The sequence below is a fragment of the Cyprinodon tularosa genome, unplaced genomic scaffold, assembly GCF_016077235.1.
Source record: "Cyprinodon tularosa strain WSP-4 unplaced genomic scaffold, ASM1607723v1 ctg341, whole genome shotgun sequence".
Classification (NCBI taxonomy): Eukaryota; Metazoa; Chordata; class Actinopteri; order Cyprinodontiformes; family Cyprinodontidae; genus Cyprinodon; species Cyprinodon tularosa.
This window is the reverse complement of record NW_024039054.1, coordinates 631,428-646,341: the sequence shown is the minus strand read 5'-3', so window position 1 is coordinate 646,341 and position 14,914 is coordinate 631,428. Positions and strand designations below refer to the sequence as shown.

At 38.9% G+C, this 14,914-nt stretch overlaps 1 protein-coding gene across 2 annotated transcripts in view; it reads right to left on the bottom strand.

Annotated features, from left to right (window-relative positions):
* The window catches only part of pld2 (phospholipase D2), a 40,864-nt gene that overhangs the window by 11,559 nt on the left and 14,391 nt on the right, over nt 1–14,914 (bottom strand). For both annotated transcript variants that reach the window (XM_038294520.1, XM_038294519.1), the window contains exons 6-15: nt 12,467–12,532; nt 4,704–4,762; nt 4,363–4,608; nt 4,124–4,267; nt 3,966–4,049; nt 2,270–2,348; nt 2,067–2,177; nt 1,788–1,991; nt 1,572–1,710; nt 796–914 (exon numbers count right to left, since the gene is read on the bottom strand). In XM_038294520.1, the coding sequence (XP_038150448.1) occupies nt 796–914; nt 1,572–1,710; nt 1,788–1,991; nt 2,067–2,177; nt 2,270–2,348; nt 3,966–4,049; nt 4,124–4,267; nt 4,363–4,608; nt 4,704–4,762; nt 12,467–12,532 (1,251 nt within the window). The remainder of the gene's footprint in view (nt 1–795; nt 915–1,571; nt 1,711–1,787; nt 1,992–2,066; nt 2,178–2,269; nt 2,349–3,965; nt 4,050–4,123; nt 4,268–4,362; nt 4,609–4,703; nt 4,763–12,466; nt 12,533–14,914) is intronic.

Here is a 14,914-nt window from a genome sequence, read left to right as displayed (position 1 = left end):
CAGCATTTAACACTGAAATAAAAATGCAGATGTTTATGCATCCATGTTATACATTGAATTTTTAAATAAAAAAATACAATGTTTTTCCATTTTAAAATCTAAATTGTTTTTGAAGTAGAGAAAAACAATCTTTCAGTTTGGTATATAGATAATTTCATGACTCACTTTTTTTTTTAAAACACTTCAACTGACTTTTTTTATTCTTATTTTTTATGGCTTAATGAGAGCAGTGGGCTTTATTCTGCCACTGCAAGGCTTTAAACTTGGGTTTGATTGGCGACAAAACCATTCTAAAGCACATATCTGCTGTGTCTAAAATTAGCCAGAAGCAGCAACCCTGACTGACAGCAGCTCATTGGCTAATTTGTGGCCTGTTGCCAGATGCTCTGCATGGCTTTACCATACAAACGGCGCAAGTGACAAGTGACATGCAGTAATTTATAAATGTTTTAAATCAGGTTTAGTCCTGATTAGCCAGCAGGTGGGTCCGGATCAGGACCTTGGTCCACTAATCTGTGACCTCTGACCTAGAGGTTAGAAAAGGACTTAATGAAATAAACAAACATGTGGCAGAGTCTAAATAGGAGATATTATTCAACCTTTTATAATTTAAAAGGTAAATTTATCATCTAATTAGGTACAAATCAATAAATAGCACATCTGTTTGTTTAATGGCACATTACATGTTTCATGTAATGTGTAATTATCTGTTTAATTCAATCTGCCATACTTGATGGTTAAACTCATATGTTCATTAAAAGTCTAAAGGTTATTGATATTGGCATCAAGGCTTACCTTTGTGAAGTCCCAGCGCTGGATGAAGTGCCGGGCGACATCCCTGGCAGCTTTGCCGTGCATCGCTGCAGACAGGTCACGCCATGGCATGCGTGGAACTTGGGTGCGGTCGATGTTATCTGAAGAAAAACATCAGAACCAAACATGTTCCCATCATGTTCTCAGATTCCCTCTGATTTTACTATAGAGCTTCAAACTGTACAAAAACAAAATGCAGCTCTTTCTGTATTAAAAGCAAACAGTGGTTTTGGAAAAAAATGTTTTTAGTTTTAATTTAACATAAAAAGCAGTTTGCACAGATAAATTTTCAAAAAAGGTAAATATGGATTAAAAAAATGAAAAAAGAAAAGATAGCCAAGATGAAAAAAAGAAAAAAGAAATTAATCTTTAGCAAGGAAAATAAAGATGTACCTAGGATTTTGATATAATTTTGGAGGCTCTTTAACACAGTTTGAATATGAAAACATTCTCATCTATGCATTTCTGGATTCAAGCCAAAAATAAAAAAAGGAAAGAACCAATGAGAGTGAATGTCAGTCAAACCTTTCAGCATAAAGGGCAGCAGAAGGAAAACAAAAGGGGGTTAGAAGCCATGGAGAGGTTGCCACTTTCCTTTTGGAAAGGCAATTAAAAACATTTGCTACTGTGACAAACTTACAGCTGGAAGGAATTCAATTTATAGCTTTCTCCTTTAAATATGTTTTCACTATTATAGGAGCCTGGCTTCTAAGCAGTGTAGTCTACTCCCTAAAACCACAAACAGAGGGTCAGGGTACCTTCAAAAGGCCTGTCCAGTAGAGTCCAATCCTTTTTGATGAAGTTGCTGTAGTCCTTGCCAAGCCACAGTTTAGTGTTACCCGTCAGGTCAGTTTCTGTTTGGTTATCTGCATTTAGGTCATCAGCTACACCATTGTCCTGTTCAACAGAGTCACAGTCAAACTCCTGCAGAGTTTTACCAATTACACAAACCATCAATCAGGACACACGCTTACAGTCACATCTTTGCTTGGCTGCTCCCCCATTTGCCCGTTCTGCGTCTGACCCAGATCAGCCAGCCGATATTCTCTGTCATCCCACCTGCCAAACGCCAGGTCAATCCCCCCAACAAACGCCACCGTTTGGTCAATGGCCACCATCTTCTCGTGGTGAGCCCACAAGATCACCGCAGATGAGACGTGGTCTGGATGTCGCATCACCTGGTGGAAGACGGGGGAACTCGGCGTTAGTCAGACATGGCTAACGGATGCAGCTCTCTAAGGAGGACTACAGACCTTGATGTTCGGATGCATGTTCATCAGAGTCCTCTTGCTGTAGTCGCTATTGATACCAAGTGCCATCTCCACCTCCTTGTAAAGCAGGACGCACACTTTGACTCCCTGCTCCTGCAGATACAGAGAAAAGATATGTGAACTTAACAGCCGGGCTTAAGTTAAAGTAATCATAGAAATTTATTTAAAAGAGAGCAAACCCTTACTGCTTTCCGTTTCAGGATATGATCCAGTCTCCAGTGGTTGCTAGTGGCTGGTCTCTTTAGGAAAATCTCAGGGCTGAGCCTGATAGAGATCAAGGATCAGAAAAATATATATATAAAAGACATTCATATCCTTCAAACGAGAACATTAACAAATTATTTATAATCCATTTTATTGCACAGATAAATGGGCCGGCAGGTCGATCGGCCTTGATTTACTTCATTTTGTAAGATTGGTGATCTGCTGACACTTCGATGTGAAACTCATCTCATCCATCCATGCAAATCTCTGAATATCATACACTGTCAACTCTCTATACTTCGATTTATATTTGAAAGCAGTTATTTAAGTTTTTATCTTTTAATGGGTACTTATTGTTTGTTTAAAATGAGATTGAAATATTGTAGGCGACTTGCTATCTTATAACAACTAACAGTGCCAGTGATATAAAAAAAAAACCACAAAAAAAAACAGAATTAATCAAAATATTAATCGGCATGTCAGACATTTTTAAGATCAGTAATCGGCCAGTGTGCGACAATCTGTGCTCCTCTATTTTTTTAGGTGAAAATCCATACCAGGTTGTGCAGAACTGCAAAGTTGTAAGAAAAAAAAAAAACGTCTGAATTTTTCATATATATATATATATATATATATATATATATATATATATATATATATATATATATATATATATATATATATATATATATATATATATATATATATTAAAAAAACAATTACAAGCCAGATTTTCAAGATGTTTTTTATTCTTTCTAGAATTTTATCTTGCTGCGACAGCTGCACGTCTCTTAAGGACATCGGTACCTTTAGTCTGCAGATAAACAAAATGACTTGACCTCACTTAGGCTGCATGCACACAAAGAAGAATACGGTATCTGCACATAAAAAGCTTAAGTTTAAAGACAAAACTATTGGAAGCCAATAAATGGGTCTCAACCAACCAAGAGGGAGACTAAAATAAATAAATATATTCTAAAACAGAACCAAAACATTCAAGTTTGTGTTTCAGAATCAGGCTTTCTAAAAAGAAGAGTAAGCTAGGTGATCATAACTTTCAAAAAAATCTATTGGTTGAATAAGCTATATATTGTATAAATGCATCAATTGTTGTGTTTAATTCACTTTATTTATATAGCCCCAACTTTTAACACATTTTATCTCAAGGCACTTTTTTGTTTATTTAAGGGCCGAGACAGTTTTTAAATTGGAAATGTTATTTTGTTTATAGGTGGTTTTCGATTTATTTCAGAAATAAACATGTTTAATCGACTTAATTAATCAAAGAAAACATTAACAATGGATAGCAAATGGGAGGAGCATCATCTCAAAGTACTGCGACACATGCATGTATCGGCTGATGCCGAAACATACAAAAAATAAATAAATAAATTTTTTTTATAATATCTGCCAAATGTTTTGGACAACCAATGAACCAGTTTATCGTTACCCGTTACATTTTAAAAGTTTGGATATTGATTTATAATCTAACTAATTTAGATTAAAGTGGTGAGAGATTACATCACAGAGAACATGACACATTTCAGGATTTCAGGATTACAGTTCGTTGCATTGGATTATATTTAGAGGAAGTCAGATAAAGGGGGGAAAATTTAGCTTTGTAAAAAAAAAAAAATGGATGCTTGCTTAAAAAGAAACACATCCTTTAAGTCTTACCACCAATCCGTGATGAAAATCTCCTCCTTGGCTTTTTCAAGGGCATCAGCCAGGTCTGCAAAGTAGTCTCCCCCATTGACATACCTGCAATGAAAAGCCAACAACTCTGAGTGTTAATCAAGGAGTCGTCGGAGGTATGTTTGCATCCGGGACCCGACCATTTAGTGAGAGTATCTTCTCGTGGTGGAGCAAATCCTCCAAAGCGGTGCTCTTTCAGGAAGTCGCAGTCCTCTGCCAGCCGCCTGATTTCATGGCTCCACCAATGACTCTGTCTGTAGCTGCTGCATTTAATGATCAAATTCCTGGTGAAAGAAAGGACCAACCAACATGCAAGGAAATGTGATAAAAACCAGAAACTGTCAAGTTTGGGGACACGACACCAGTAAACACGACATACCGCGTGTAGCTCTCAATAGAGACTCCATACTCTGTGCCCGTGTGACTGTTCCCCACTTTGATGTCAAATTTGGGGTCAAAAAGTAGCACAAAGTCGATCTCTGAGTTGTCTCTGCTCATATACAAGAGGAAGGAGTCCTTGACCACCAGCCAACGGTGCGACCAGCGGTAACAGACCTGATGGTGGCCGATGCAGTTTAGACCCAGAATGCGGTGACCTCCTGACCTCTTCATGATCGGCCCTTCCCTGAGAGAAACCACACCAACATCACAATCAGCCTTTGCCTTTCAGGCATCTCTGCAAGAGTCTTCATTTGAAACAAGCATATCTTCCTTTCTTACAGGCCTTTAGGTCCCAGATCTGTAACGAAGGAGAGGGGACCCACAGAGAGGAATTCCAGCTGAAAAAGACAGAGACGAGTTAACCAGATGTTGGACCCAATAAATTAGTCGCAATATTAGAGAATAAAGTCATAATATTTTTGCACAACCGTGAAGTCATTAAATGAGTAGAATAAATCTTGAACATTACAGAAATAGAAATAGAAGACTGTTGGCCTAGTGGTTAGAGCAGTGCGTGTGCTCTGAGAAGGCTGCAAGTTCCCAGTTCGATCCCCACAGCCTGCACTCTGGGTCCCTGAGCAAGACCCTTAACCCCTGATTGCTCACTGGATGTCGCAAAATGGCAGCCCATTGCTCCCCAAGGGGATGGATCAAATGCAGAGGTAAATTTCTCCATTGTGAGATCAATACAGTTCAGTTATTAAAAACAGCAATTTCATTAAGTGTACAAATGTAGATTGTAACGTTACCAAGGTCATGCTACCAGAATAAAATCAGGGATTAAGTGATTATGAGATTAAAGTCGTAACATTGCCTGAATAAAGTCGGAATATTATGAGACTGAAATCATAAAATGATTAAATAAAATAGTGTCATATTAAGGGTGTATTAACACCAGTCCGCTTTAATCGGACCATAGTTCATAGCACACAGCCTGCCAAATGTATAAAAGGCAATATTATTGCCATTACTGTTGATATATAATAGAAATGTACACATTCATTAATAAAATGTCACATGGGGGGATGGTCATTTAAGAAGGTGATTCCATCCCCCTTCAACTCAAGTACTGGGTACAACAGAGTGAAAAGCATAATGTTAGAAGCAGGAGATGTGTCTACGGTTAACTCTGCAGTTTTCTACTGGCTTGATGGCAGAAAGAATGTTATGGGTGTACTCATGTTAATGATTTTATGTGGGGTGGATCCCAATTCTTTTCCCAGAGTCAGTCATACCTAAAATTAGATCACAGTTTAATTTTGGTCATGAAGCTCACAACACCTCCTATATACAGGGGTCCTACAGCATAAGGCAAGTTAAATTCAAGACTTTTTAATGCCACTTGATATAAAAATTTAAGACCAAATTCACAAGAAACACGAGAAAAACCCTCTTGTGACAACTTAACCCAAAGGTTTATTTTAACATAAACCACTGCACTGTTTCAAATTTTGAAAAGCTTCCCATACAGAAAGAAAGCTAAAAACACACAAATGACAGATATATTTTAACAATTATTTAACTGAATTCACAAACTTTGATTTAGCAGGGAACAAAATAAATCAGTTTTAAAGCCACAACATAACCAGAGCTAAGTCACTGTGCCTCATGTATGTTCCCTGGTACTGGTTTTAGGCATGGAGAAAACTCTTGGTTGGATAGCCAATTTTCGTTACATGTACACTTGCTCATATTTTCCAGACAAAAAGTTAATGGTACATCTCCCAAATGTCCGCTATCGGGACGGAACCAATAATGGCGAGCAGTTTTTTTTTTTTTTTTTAGAATAAAAAAAAAAATAATTGTCAACTTTAACGTTTTGTTTAGATTACAAAAATAAATCGTAATAAAAATAATCCTATTTACGATGTTTTAAAAAATAAGACTTTCAAAAGACTGATTTAAGACATTTTAATACCAATTAAGGCCGTTTTATTTTTTTGAATTCAATGCCTTTTAAGACTTTTTAAGGACCCGCGGGAACCCTGTATATAGGTGTGGACCTTGTCACTTTTGGTACCACCATAAAAATACATCAACAGACATACATTCAACACCTGCAGCCCATCAACCTCTAGAGCAGCAGAGTCAGCTTCCCCCCTCAATGAGGAGGAGAGAGAACAGCTCAGGTAAAAGATAAGAGAACTGTTGTGGGTGGTGAGACAGAGCAGACCTGATGTCATGTTTGATGCATGCAATCTGGCATCTAGTCTCAAACAGCACAAGGCAAACCATGTGAGGCAAACCGTGTTGTGTTTAAACTCAAAGCCAAGACGGCTGAACTGAATTTTCAGCATCTTGGAGAAAACAGCAACTTGAAGATAGTTATGTTGAGTTTTGGGAACCTTTCAGATGGAGGTACCCAGGGTGGGCATCTCATTGTCTTGAAGGGTGAAAATGGATGATTCTCTCCCATTTGGTGGCAGTCAAAAACGATAAAGAGAATTGTCAGAAGCAACCTTGCAGGTGAAACATTGGCTTGGATTTTTAATGCTATTTTTTTATCTCCAGGCTGTTTTCTGAACTAAGTACTGGTAATACCACACAGCCTTTGCCAAAAACATTTGTCAATGATAACTTCTATCTTGTAGATTTGCTTAAGTTAACCAATTTTGAATAGACTACGCCTGGAAATCAGTTCTTTTAAAGAACAGATCCAAACTAAGAGAGCTCATAGGTTTTGTGGTCAAATGAAAGACAAGCTTGCCGACTGTTTCACACATAAGGGAGCGTCCGCAACCTTAAGGCTCTTTATGAAAGATGTTCGACTGTATTACAAATGTAGTAAGAAGCTTTGTTATTCAACTATATTGTTAAAAAAAGGAATGTGGGCCTAGCAATCTGTTTTCATGCATACATTGTTTATTTGATTCATTCGTTTATTTTAGTTTTTTTGTTGTTTTTTTTCTTAAGAAGAGAGGGAGATTGGGAATAATGGCGACGTGGGACGTATGAGTGGAAAAGTACAGGGAGAAATAAAAGTTTCTTGTAAAGATATCTCAAAGTAGAGTTATCTTTGGTTTAACACTTAAACTACGGTACTAATATCATGAATATTAAGACATAAATAGTTTATAAGGAATATTAAAGTCATGACATAACCACAATAAAGTCATAATAATATCAGATTAAAGTTTTAATATTATGAAAATAAAGTCATAATATTACGTTTAAGAGAAGTAAATTGTAACTTTCCAAGATTTCAGTCGGGATTATCAATATAAAGTTGTAATATAAACAAAATTAAATTCAAAAACAATATGAGGTAAAAGCATTAATATCCCCAAAATTTGAGTCAGAACATTATGAGATAATTATTATAACATAACCAAAATAAAATCTTAATATTATCAAAATAAACTGTAACATCACATATTAAAGTTTTTATACTGTAGGCGACTATCATCCAAAAAATAGTCACTGAGAGGAGAGCAGGGATCTGTTTGACGCGCTGAATCCAAGGAGGAAACATAAAGCTTTTCTGCAGTTAGGGATGTTTATTGCACTCTTTTTCTGTGAGGCATTGTACAACAGGTCGATTTGCAGACTTATTTGCTTACAACTTGCGGTCAACAGAAATATTGGCACCCTGTCTTAGCCTCTCTCTGAATCAAACAAACAAAACAGCCTCAGAGCAGATCCAGGTGATATTAATTAGACAATCACTCAGACACATGCCAACACCCACTTATAGCTCCACCCACACATGCCCATACATACCTTTAACACATGCAGCCTACCCTTAGAGACATTACCAAAATGAATCCTTGCCTCTACATTCCGGCCCCTAATTATTATGATATAATAATTACTAAATAATAAGAGAAACATAGTATAATCTCACACAAAAAAACATGTATAGAAGCTGTGTTTTCAGATCAGCAGTTTGAACAGAGAATCTGGTAGAAAATGGTCTGTGCCACAGGTTCTATGTTCAAAGTGAAGTAGTATCAACAACAGAACAAGAACAGCAAATCACAACAAATAATCCATCAAGTATCCTCGGCTTCCTGAAGCAGGCAAATCTTTGTGACAGGTCTGTCCAAACAGCTTGTCTTGGTCCTGATCTTGAGTTGTCGAACAAGTCCTTTTCTGTCTTTATAGGCTTCAACAACTCTCCCCATAATCCAAGAATTTCGGGGTGCAGAGTCATCTACGATGAGCACGATGTCTCCAGGAGCAAAGTTGCGCTTGATTTTGTTCCATTTCTGATGCTCCTGAAGCAGTGGTAAGTATTCTCTTGTCCATCTCTTCCAAAACAAATCAGAGATGTACTGTACTTGTTTCCATCTACGTACAGCATACGAATCTTCCTTCTGGAAAACACCAGGTGGGAAAGATGGTTGACCTTTGAGGAGGAGGAGATGATTAGGAGTCAGAGCCTCCAAATCATTTGGATCTGTGGATGCTTTTGTTATTGGTTTGCTATTGAGAATAGCTTCAACTTCACAAAGCACAGTGTGGAGGCTGTCATCATCCAGAGTTTGAACTCTTAAAGTAGAGTTGAGGACCTTTCGGATTGAACGGATTAACCTCTCCCAGACTCCCCCATGATGGGAACCACTAGGAGGATTAAACTTCCACTTTATTCCTTTCTGTGATAGTTCATCATGAATCTGAGCTTGATTCCAATGCTCCAGAGATCTTCTCAATTCTCGATCGGTGCCAACAAAGTTGGTTCCATTGTCTGAGCAAAGCTCTTTGACTTGGCCTCTTCTAGCTATAAAGCGACGTAGTACATTCATAAATGAATCTGTCTCCAGTGATGCAGCTACTTCAATATGCACAGCTCTCAGAGCTAAGCAGGTGAATATAACTCCATATCTTTTGACTTTGGATCTTCCACGTCTCACTTCAAACGGACCAAAACAATCCACTCCCACTGATGTGAATGGTGGTTCATCTGGAGAAATCCTGCTGAGTGGCAAGTCTGCCATCTGTTGGCTTGCTGGGACTGCCAAAACCCGTCGGCATATAACACATTTGGCCAAGATTCTTCTTATGGCTCCACTGGCTCCAGTAATCCAGTAATTCTGGCGTAGCCTTGCCAACATGTGGGTCCTGCCCCCATGGCCGACTTCTTTGTGCACTTGTCTAAGGATGAGGTCAGAAACATGAAGATCATTGGCCAAAATCACTGGATGCTTTGACTCTTCAGGCATTGCTGACTTACTGAGCCTTCCACCAACTCTCAAAATACCATTATCAAGAAATGGATTTAATTTGTATATGTGGCTTGTCTGTTTCACATTCTGATTCTTTAAGAGACTGGAAAACTCATCAGGAAATCTTTTCCGTTGGCACAGTCCAATGATCTCTAGCTCCGCCTCTTTCAGGTCCTCCACAGAGAGAAAAACGGTGAACAAATCCTTGACACTCTGCAGCTCTTTTTTTAGAACAGTCTTCTGTTCATTCTCATCCATTTTTGAGTGTGACAACAGCCCCTTGACTTCCTTCCTTTTCTTCCAGAGACTTAAAAGTCTGCTTTTGAATCTTAAGACCCAAGCAATCACTCTCTTTAACCGGTTCCATGAGGATGTACGGTCAATCAATTGAGAGAGTGGGTCTTCTTCGTCTTGGGCTGCAACAACATTTGTCAACACGCTAATTTTGACTTCAGGATCATCTTGTTCTTGTTCCTTTAAGCTGTATGGAATTGTAGGCCACTACTCCTCTGCTAGCAGAAATTGTGGGCCACACATCCATTGTTCATTCTTGAGGAAAGTTTTTACTCCAAGTCCTCTTGAAGCAATATCTGCTGGATTGGACAGAGTGCTTACATATCTCCATTGAGTTGCCTCAGATGCTTTAAGTATCTCTCCAACCCTGTTGGCCACAAATGTTCTGAATCTGGATGTTTCATTTGTGATGTACTTCAGCACAGAAGTGCTGTCGGTCCAAAAGACAGAGTCGAGTAGTGGCATCCGCAGCTCCTTTCTCCAGAATCTGTCCATACGTGCTGCTACCACCGCTGCCGTCAGCTCCAGTCTAGGAATGGTAATTGGCTTTAATGGAGCCACTCTGGCCTTTCCCATGATGAGATTGCTGCATTGTTTTCCATCAGTGCTGCACAGCAAGAGGTAAGTAGCTGTTCCATAACCCACCTCACTTGCATCTGCAAAATGATGCAGTTGGGCAGAAGTCACAGAACCAAAATCCACTGGCTTAAAACATCTGCTGACTTTGAGGTCCTCAAGTAGATGAAGCTCATCTATCCAGTTGGTCCACTCCTTCGCAATTGGTGTGGGTATAACTTCATCCCACCCAAGACCTTTCTTACACAGATCCTGCAAGATTAGTTTGGCTTTTAGAACCACTGGCACAAGTACTCCAAGTGGATCGTATATTGAACTGACCACAGACAAAAGTCCTCTACGGGTCAAAGGCCGATCTTGGATTGAGATTTTGAATCTGAATGCATCTGATTGCACGCACCATTGTACACCCAGTACTCTTTCAACAGGAAGTAGGCCATGGTCCAAATCCATGTCCTTTATGTCCTCTGCCCTGTTCTCTTCAGGGATTGCACCCAATACAGTTCGACTGTTACTCATCCACTTCTTTAGGTTGAATCCTCCTCTGGCACAAATGGCCTGAAGGTTGTGATAGAGTGCAATAGCCTCAGATTCAGAGGGAACTGAAACAAGACAGTCGTCCACATAGAAGCTGTGCATTATGGTATCCACCACCTGCTCACTGAAGGAGTTTCTATTATCCATATCAAGGCCTTTTCAGTAGGAAAAGTTTTCCTTTTAACAACTTCATTGCAATGAGTGTCATTTACTTGTGAACCAGCCTTTGATCCACTCATATTGATGCCCAACAAATAATGCAACACAGAATTTCAGAAAGCAGGTTTCAGTCCACAAGTCAAACAGGGTTGCGTTTTTTGGCATAAATCTGCATCCATACATGAACAATCCAATATTGCATGTCCACACTTTGATTCAGGCTTAAGCATCAGCAGTAACAGCATCAAACATCCAAATCCAACTTTACTTTGATATGCACAAATGAGTGATCCACAGTTTCCACAAGTTAATTCAGTCTTGAGTAATATAGCTGAATGATATAACCAACAGCCACAGCATCTATGCATCCAAATACGCAGTGGTAACCAGCATCAACTGTGTCCAAAACAGATATGATCTTCACAGTATGAATAAACTGAATCCAACATACCACAGGTTGTGCTGTGCTCCGTCTTTTCATTCACATTTACTCACAGTTTGCGTCCAAAATGGCTTAGTGGTCCATTGTCTTATGTGCACAGTTCAATCAAAGTGTTGGATCTTTTGCCATTTCTGTTGACAATGTAGGCGACTATCATCCAAAAAATAGTCACTGAGAGGAGAGCAGGGATCTGTTTGATGCGCTGAATCCAAGGAGGAAACATAAAGCTTTTCTGCAGTTAGGGATGTTTATTGCACTCTTTTTCTGTGAGGCATTGTACAACAGGTCGATTTGCAGACTTATTTGCTTACAACTTGCGGTCAACAGAAATATTGGCACCCTGTCTTAGCCTCTCTCTGAATCAAACAAACAAAACAGCCTCAGAGCAGATCCAGGTGATATTAATTAGACAATCACTCAGACACATGCCAACACCCACTTATAGCTCCACCCACACATGCCCATACATACCTTTAACACATGCAGCCTACCCTTAGAGACATTACCAAAATGAATCCTTGCCTCTACATATACAATGAGAATAAGTTTTTTATAACCAGACCAAGGAAGTACCCTGTTAATGTATTCTCTGAGAGCAAAGTGCATCTTTCCTCTTAGTTGAAATGCTTTCCTCAGGCTGCAGTTTGGGTCCTCTTGGTTCAAAACTAGTGAAGCCTTCATCTTATTAAAATTGCTCTTGTCTTATAATAGAACAACTACAATACAAGTACGGATTAATTCTTATAATGTGACATTATCATAGTAATGCTTTGATTTTCTCTCTAAATTCAAAAGTCTTATGGCCTTAAAACTCATATTGTGCAGAATCCACTGAACAGATCAAAATAGAAGGTGTTTGAGGAATTTACCATGCTGTGATCATTTCTGCAGAAAGCGTTATCTAGCAGATCATTCAGGTACTCCTCAAGGTATTTCTGCAGAGAAAAGAAATTGGATAATTGTTAGCTAAGTCTGAACCTGACATCTCCAGGAATAAGGCAGATTAAGTTTTAGGGGTTTTTAAGTTTTCAAAAAGAGTGTGAGAGAAACATACCGTCCTGCAAACTTACCACCACAAACTTCAGTGTACTGAACTAAAATGTGTTACATACAATCCATATGGAGGAAGTGTTTTCCTCTCTTACAAATGGGGAAAAAATTACTTCATTTTGGGGGGGGCATGGGTCTTGCTGCTTGTGTGCGACCAAGCTTTTCTCCCACAGGATATCCCAGAACAGTCGCGCAATTGATGAGGATTTGAATGGTCGTTATTTAGCAGGAAAACTCAGAAGATTTTTCATTCCTGCTTTTGGTTGGAATTTTCACCCTTATTTCACTGCAATTGTTGAAACAGGAATCTTTTTTTTTTTCTTGAAATGAGTGTATTTCCCCCTTTACTTGAGCAGGCAAGAATTTGCCAATTAAACGAGATGAATTAGGGTTAAAATAAGAATTTTGTTCTTATCAAAATAAGCTGATGAAATCAAAACTGGTTGAGACGTCCCTTAGCTGCAGAAATCAGTACAGATATCTGTAGAGATGGATAGTCTGAGGATCGGCTGGCAGAGCCTGCGATTAAATATGAACATTGTATGATAACACTAGTAATATTAAGCCTTTTGCTCTCCCATCTTAATCCTTGTCCATCTAAAAAATAAAAATAAAAAAAGACCCTTCTCTCTCTGTGTTGTTTTCTGTTGCAGATCTGATTTAAGCCACAGTGGATATGACATCCTGTGAGTTTGACAGCTGAGTCTCTTGCATATAAAAATTTGAGGCAAACCAACCTTTGAAAAAAACAAATTACTGTTTCTTGTGGAGTATGTCACAATCTTAAGACTTAAAATGTTAGAGAAAAACCAAAGCAGGATGTAGTTTTAAGTGGAAAGAAAAGGAAATCCTGGTTCTCCTTTCCTGGATTCAGAACCTTCTCTCTGCTACGCTTCAGTAAGTTTCAGAACAACCAGCCGTCTTCATAATCCTCCATTATCGATATAAAAGTGTCATCTTCTAATCTCATCTTAAATTCTTAAATCCAAGAACATTTGAAAACAAATATCATCATAAAGCGCTCAGTTAGCTTAGAAGTTTTAGAACAAGTTTGGCTTTTAAAACTGACCCAGGTTGGGACTCCAGTCCCCAGGAAATGTTCTGCAAGCCTTTTCCTTCTTCCTGCTTTCAACACATTCAACAATGATGATGGTGATGGCATTAAAGGGATAGTTCGGTATTTTTGACATGAATCTGTATGGCATCCCGATCACAAGCGGCATGCAATCACACTGACTTACCCCTGGCAGCGTCCTGTGAGCAGAGTTATCGTCCAGTTTTGGTCAAGCCGAAAGTAGTCCTGCAGGTTTTTAGGAACAGCGAAATAAAACTTTTCTCTTCCCAAAACATTATGTGTCCAAAAGAGTGATATTTTCCTCCTTCCGCGGCGGAGGGAGACATGGCTGTTGTTGGGCTCGCTGTCTGAATGACGGCGCGCACTGATACGAACAGAGAGAAAATAGGACCAATTGATAACGACGTGTGACTTTTTCCACTACAATGTTTTTGGGATGCGAAAATATCACTCTTTTGGACACATAATGTTTTGGGAAGAGAAAAGTTTTATTTCGCTGTTCCTAAAAACCTGCAGGACTACTTTCGGCTTGACCAAAACTGGACGATAACTCTGCTCACAGGACGCTGCCAGGGGTAAGTCAGTGTGATTGCATGCCGCTGGTGATCGGGATGCCATACAGATTCATGTCAAAAATACCGAACTATCCCTTTAAGGGCAAACATATATATTAATGAAATATTAGGTATGTTCATTACATGCTTAAAGGGTTATGCATGAACATGAACCTTTAAATATATTATCCTTCTAAATATTTGCATCCAAGTTCTCCCTTTTAATTGCAACACTGCACACACTGAAGTCGCAAAAATGACTAGGTTAATTAATCATGGAGCTCTGCTGTCAAAGAGTGGAAGGAGAGATGAAAACCCTATAAGGTTATTTGACACATGAGTGCACAGCCGTTGACCCTCTGGTTAAATGAGATCAACGCTTTGGTTTACATGTTAAATGGTATGTCTGAGGCTCTAACATGGAACAACGCCCTGAGAAAACAAAACACGGTGGTGTTACCATAATGGTGAAGGGAAGCTTATGCTATCCGGAAAAAAAGAAAACAGCCTTCACAAGATGTGCAGGCAGTATTGGGTCTACTATGGTTTGGTCATTTAACTGCCAAAAACAAAGCTAAACTTGGCAGAGGTGTTAAACAGGGCAGAACGATTACAACAAATCAATTTGTCTTTAGCAT